Raw genomic sequence first — 5311 nt, forward strand, 5'->3', positions numbered from 1 at the left:
AAAAAAAAAAAAAAAAAAAAAAAGTATTGGATGGGTAAATCAAGGCGGCAACTGACCCGATACTGAACAGCAGGTTGAAGTCCAGATAGACGTGGTGCACTTGGGCGATGAAGACGGCAGCCGCAGCCTGATACAGAGCCGTCCCGTTCATGTTTATGTTGGTCCCGATGGGCAGCATGAAACGGGTGATTTTGTTGTGAATGTTGTTGTTCTTGCAGCAGTGTAAAGTGACCGGCATTGTGGCAGCACTTATCCGCACATGAAAGGAAATAAGAACAGAGGTGTTTGCGAATGTGACCGCGTTCAGCTCGACAGGGGTTATGACGGCGCGATAAAGGCCGAAGAAGGCAGCGGACGAGGGGTCACCTGGAGGAGAGGAGCAACGCAGTCCGCAGCGCAGGTAGGACCCCACGGATGACGGTGAAGGGGTTACTTTGCGCAAGCACAAGATAGATCAGAGGCAGGATGATGGCTCCGTGCAAGAAGAGCCTGAAACCAGTTGTAAAAAAAGAAAAAGTCAGTCAAACAAAAGTGGTACATAAAATACAACGTATTGCAACATATCCACTTTTTTTTTTTTATCAGCACAACAACCACAAACTTCACATGAATGGAAATGGCAAACGACAGAACTGGAAGTGTCCGAAAAAGGAAGCGAGAAGCCCCGCTGCTCTAGTTGTTCGCTTCGACAATTAGTATATTCGAGGTTCTTGACGGAAAGTATTTCCCGTAAGGTGGTCATCGGTGCATAGAGAGACAACCCCCATGTGATCAAGTTAGGCACAACCTCTCCACATGGAGTTTCCGCCCTAACACGTCATGTTATTCCCTCATCAAAACACATACCTAGACTGTTTACCTTGATTCTTTCATGCATGTTTGAGAAATCCTTTAATCTGCCATGGCAACCATTCAGTTGCACAAAACACCTGGTTGGACCCAGCACCACCTTCAAGGTGCAGCTCCTCCCTCTCAGAGCAGCCCTCCCCCTCTGTGGCTCCCCCCACTCAGCTCCTCAGCAATGAGCAAACACCTGGTGGAACCGCTCACCTGAGGAGCGACGTTGTGATGACTTCTTGAAGGCAGAGTTTGAGAAAGAGCAGGAGTTTTCAAAGAGACAGAGGCCCAAATTTAAGGAGTTAAACCAGGAAGTAAAATTTCTTTTAAGTTGTGATTAATATAAATTGCATTTTATGACCACTGAAGGTAACATAGTTACTTGGCTATGCTATAAAGTGGCACAGTGTGCCTGGAAAATATATAATACTGCCCCTTTAAATGTGATTTGTTCATTTTTTTTTCTCTTGCTCCTGTTTCTTCCATATGCATTTACAACCAGGCTATATTCACGAGTATAAATTCCATGTACTTATGAAGCTAAATTTCGTCCTTGACTATTTTTATATAATCTCAAGAAAAAAAAAAACAACAACAATTGTGTCGCTTGTTTATAGCACTCTGTTAATTGCTCATGTGACATTGTTTTGGTCTTTAAAGAACTGGCCCAGCTGTATCTATGTTTACAGTTGTGAACAAGCGACTTCCCACACTCAAACTTTTTTATGAATTAGAAACCTCTTTGTCAGTATGGATGAAAATTAAACTGAAAAACTAACAAGCAACTTACCCAAAAAGAACCAAGCCAGTGAATTTAATCAGATCAAGGGCTATTATCCAGTCATTAGTGCGGGAAACCTGAAATATTGACATGAACAGGACTCCCACTGGCAGGTAACTGTAGCAGGAAAAAAATACAATTCAAATGCTACCATGAGAAAACAAATGACAGATGTTGAACAATTTTACGCACTCACCGATTACAGAGTTCAACCCTACCTGCGAATCAAATGGAAGAAATCGTCAGTTATCTGACTGATGGTGCAAATCAGACGCACTATGACCCGCGACTCTTCCATCTCGTTGAATGCCAGTCCAGACATAAAAGAAATGAACAAGAGGCCGAGAACGTCCACTCCGTAATCGTAGTGACCTTCAAGCTCCATGCCAGTCTTGTTCTGAAGATTTGGAAGGAGCCATGTCAAAGCTGAGGTTGACCTTCGTCGGTCGTCACAGCTGATATATGCTGAAATCACTCTAGACCAGAGTGGTTACCTCGATGACGCCGGCGTTTGTGGCGACTCCAGGAATGGAAAATTCCCTCTTCTCCAGACGGTACTAAAAAGAAGGGGTGGAAATTCATGTAAAACACAACATTGAATCAAAACTATGAAACTAAGTCTGAAACAAGCCGTACGTGTTTGACAAAGGACCGCATCATACTGTCTGGAAAGATGTTCCTGTAGAGGCAGAGGAAAAATTGAACTGAGGAGAAAAAGAGCCTTGCAGGGACCTACAGAACAAACAGCTTGCAAATGTCCTCCCACCTGTACAAAACCAGGAAGGTCTCGATCGAGAAGAACTTCTTGTCGTTCATATCTTGGACTTTGAATCCTGTCTGCACCGCCCACATCAGAGTCAGTCCTGCAACATACACGCATGATAACGCATAACGCTGTTTCTTTGTTGAACAAGCACACTGCCTTGCAAAAGTCTTCATACAAGCTGAATATTTTCATAATTTGTCACATTACAAACATGTTTTATTAAAATGTAATATCTTATTACACACCGTTATTAGGACAGGTTGTGCTAATGACATTTTTTCTTGAGACGGAGATTTGTAACGGTCCTCTCCCAAGAGCCTCTTAGCTACGTCTCTGGTTAGTAATCTAATTGTCTGAGCCTGAATTTATTTGAAGGTATCAGGGCAAACACTCTGACTATGAATTCAAGCCACACTTATTTAGAGATTTGTTTTACATGAAACGGATTAAAACAAAAATGACAAAGTGAAAAGCTGCAAGAGGTGTGATTGCTCCTGCAAAGCTCCAGAATCAAACATTTGATCAAAAATAAAAAATAAATAAATAAACCTCAATAAGCTTGATTTCAGTAGTGGTAAATAATTCTGTTTTGCATCTTTTCTTTTTTTTTTAAAGGAAATTTCTCTCACCGATGATCACAGCGATCAGAGTTGTTGATAAGAAATAAAGTCCTGTGTACACGGCAATTGTCTTGGAGGGTGAGGTCTTGAAAGTGCGAATTCCTGTAAGAAACAAACAGAACTGAACACCGTTGCTCTGTTGCTCCAGATCTATTTAAAGTTAACTTGAAAATAGACATCCGTTTCATCAACTTGACAGTAGAGCTGCTACGTTTCATGAAGAAAAATAGTCATGCTTAGCCCTATCTTTTTTTTCTTTTTTTTTACTTGATCCTCCTTTTACTTAGTTTTATTATCTGTTAGTAGATCCATGCAACATTGAGACACCAACATGTAATTGAATAAAAGTGGATCATGAATAATTTTGGGATAAACATAGTTGTTACTTTACTGTTAACATTTAGATTTGCATTCTGCTTCATGTTACCCATCTTTACAAAACTTTTTTTTAAATTTTTTTTATCTTTTTTGTAGTTTTCACAAAGAGTTGACAAATGAGAATTTCCTAGTGCTATGTTATGTTCTTGCTGGTACATTTGACAACAAGCTTAATTTAATTTTTGAAAAGAAAAACAACAACAACAACAAAAAACATTTCAACTATAAATTACAGCTGGTAATGAAGTCCACTTTAACAAATAGTCAGTTCAAATTGAAACTGGATAAATGCTCTCAGTGTACTCAATTTATAGGATGGAGTTGAAGTAGTCTTGCATTGCACATTTTTAACATGTAATATTTCTAAACTGCCATTATCGTGTATTTATCTACTTGTATCCCTGCTTTCTGTTAACCCATTAAAATTTAAAAACACTGTTTCAAAGCCAATCGCAGTTGTACACCCTAGTTGTTTATTTGATTCACATGGAGACTATATTGTTTCATTTATTAATTAACGCCGTGTCTCACATTGAAGTCATAAAACAAATCATACAAGTTTTTTTTTAGATTAGTTACAAAACAAGCTAGTTTGTGGCAATAAAATCATGTCATTGCTGAAAGAATTGGAATATACAAGATTACATGCAACAACCTGTCTGCCCGTACTTTTGCACATAGGTATGCAACGATTTATTAATTAGTTCTTTGTCATATTAAGGAAAATACTTCCTATCCAATTAGGTCTTTACAGGAGAAGAAAACGATTAGATTGAATGAAGGTAATTGACAAGAAGAGGCACAATTAAAATGACAAAAAAAAAATTCTGTATTTAAAGGGACATGTGGCAACACTGAACATAAAGAGTCTCGCTCACCCAACACCACACTGCTTGCAATTAGGGGGATGGACACCCCCTTAATCATGTGAGACAGTACATCTATTGGAAACGTCAAGTACAGCTCTTCCGCCTGGAGGAGTTTATCAAAGGTCTTCACGATCACGCCAATGACGATCCCTTAAAACAAGCAACATGTAGAGGTGAAGGTGTCTAGTCAATAATAACCTTCTTTTTTTGTTGATTCTGAAGCTGTGTGTAAAATAAACTTACCCAGAGCAACAGCCCCCAAACAGGTGAACACCAACAGGTTACTGGATATGTAGCACACAATTCCTTCCCATATCCCAAAGGATTTGGCTGAGGATTGCTCTCCCATGGTCTTACCTTGTCAGAAACAAGAAAACGAGACCTTACGAGATTTCAATATTCAAAGAAAAGTACTGAGGCAAACTTAAGAGAGTGCTGTTTAGTGTTGACATTCAAACGAATGCACATTTTGCTGGCTAAAAATACATAAATTAAATGTCAACAGAAAGATTTACTATGAGAACAGTTAGCCGGCTGTTTAAACAACGGTCACCTAGCAACGCTATTATCTCTAATCTGTAACTGAATAGCAACAACACTTTTATAAAAGAAATAATCAGGTCTTATGTAAATCAGCACTTTTCAGGACAACGTACAGCACTACAGCGCGTGAGAGACCATTTGGAATTAGCGTTAATTAGCAAAAATATCCATACATTACCAATATTTGAAGATCATCTAGGGGGTTAGAGTGGGTTTATTTGTCATCCAAACTGAGGAATTTGAATTAAAACTAAACATTTTAATTCAGGATAACAGCCAACAGCTGACAGAAAGTTCTTAAGGGGTGTGGCCACACTGAGCTGTTGTCTTGCATGTTAATACACAATTTGATCACTATGTTGTTTTATGCAGTCACGGCACATTATCAGTTCAGCTTTACTGCTATTTTAAGTTGATTTCCCCCCCCAAACACATTAGAGAAAATTGAAAAGTGGAGGAAAATTCTGTTCCCTCTCTCCATCCATTCTGTTTCCCTTCATCCATCCATCCATCCATC

The 5311-nt window shown here is 39.2% G+C and overlaps 1 protein-coding gene across 1 annotated transcript; it reads right to left on the reverse strand.

Moving 5' to 3' along the window:
- Positions 1-43: 43 nt before the first annotated feature.
- Positions 44-5141, reverse strand: LOC106957207 (excitatory amino acid transporter 3-like; the record flags this gene model as incomplete). Its single annotated transcript, XM_015048471.1, has 11 exons — positions 4973-5141; positions 4495-4608; positions 4261-4401; positions 3014-3106; positions 2385-2481; positions 2255-2297; positions 2113-2175; positions 1837-2015; positions 1628-1735; positions 367-489; positions 44-248 (listed from the first exon to the last, which is right to left on the reverse strand). Coding segments are annotated over exons 2-11 (1158 nt in total), but the record flags the coding sequence as incomplete, so codon positions are not given.
- Between the last annotated feature and the right edge of the window lie 170 nt (positions 5142-5311).

This window comes from Poecilia latipinna, unplaced genomic scaffold (assembly GCF_001443285.1).
Source record: "Poecilia latipinna isolate Pla-1442-1.1 unplaced genomic scaffold, P_latipinna-1.0 Scaffold885, whole genome shotgun sequence".
NCBI classification, from domain to species: Eukaryota; Metazoa; Chordata; class Actinopteri; order Cyprinodontiformes; family Poeciliidae; genus Poecilia; species Poecilia latipinna.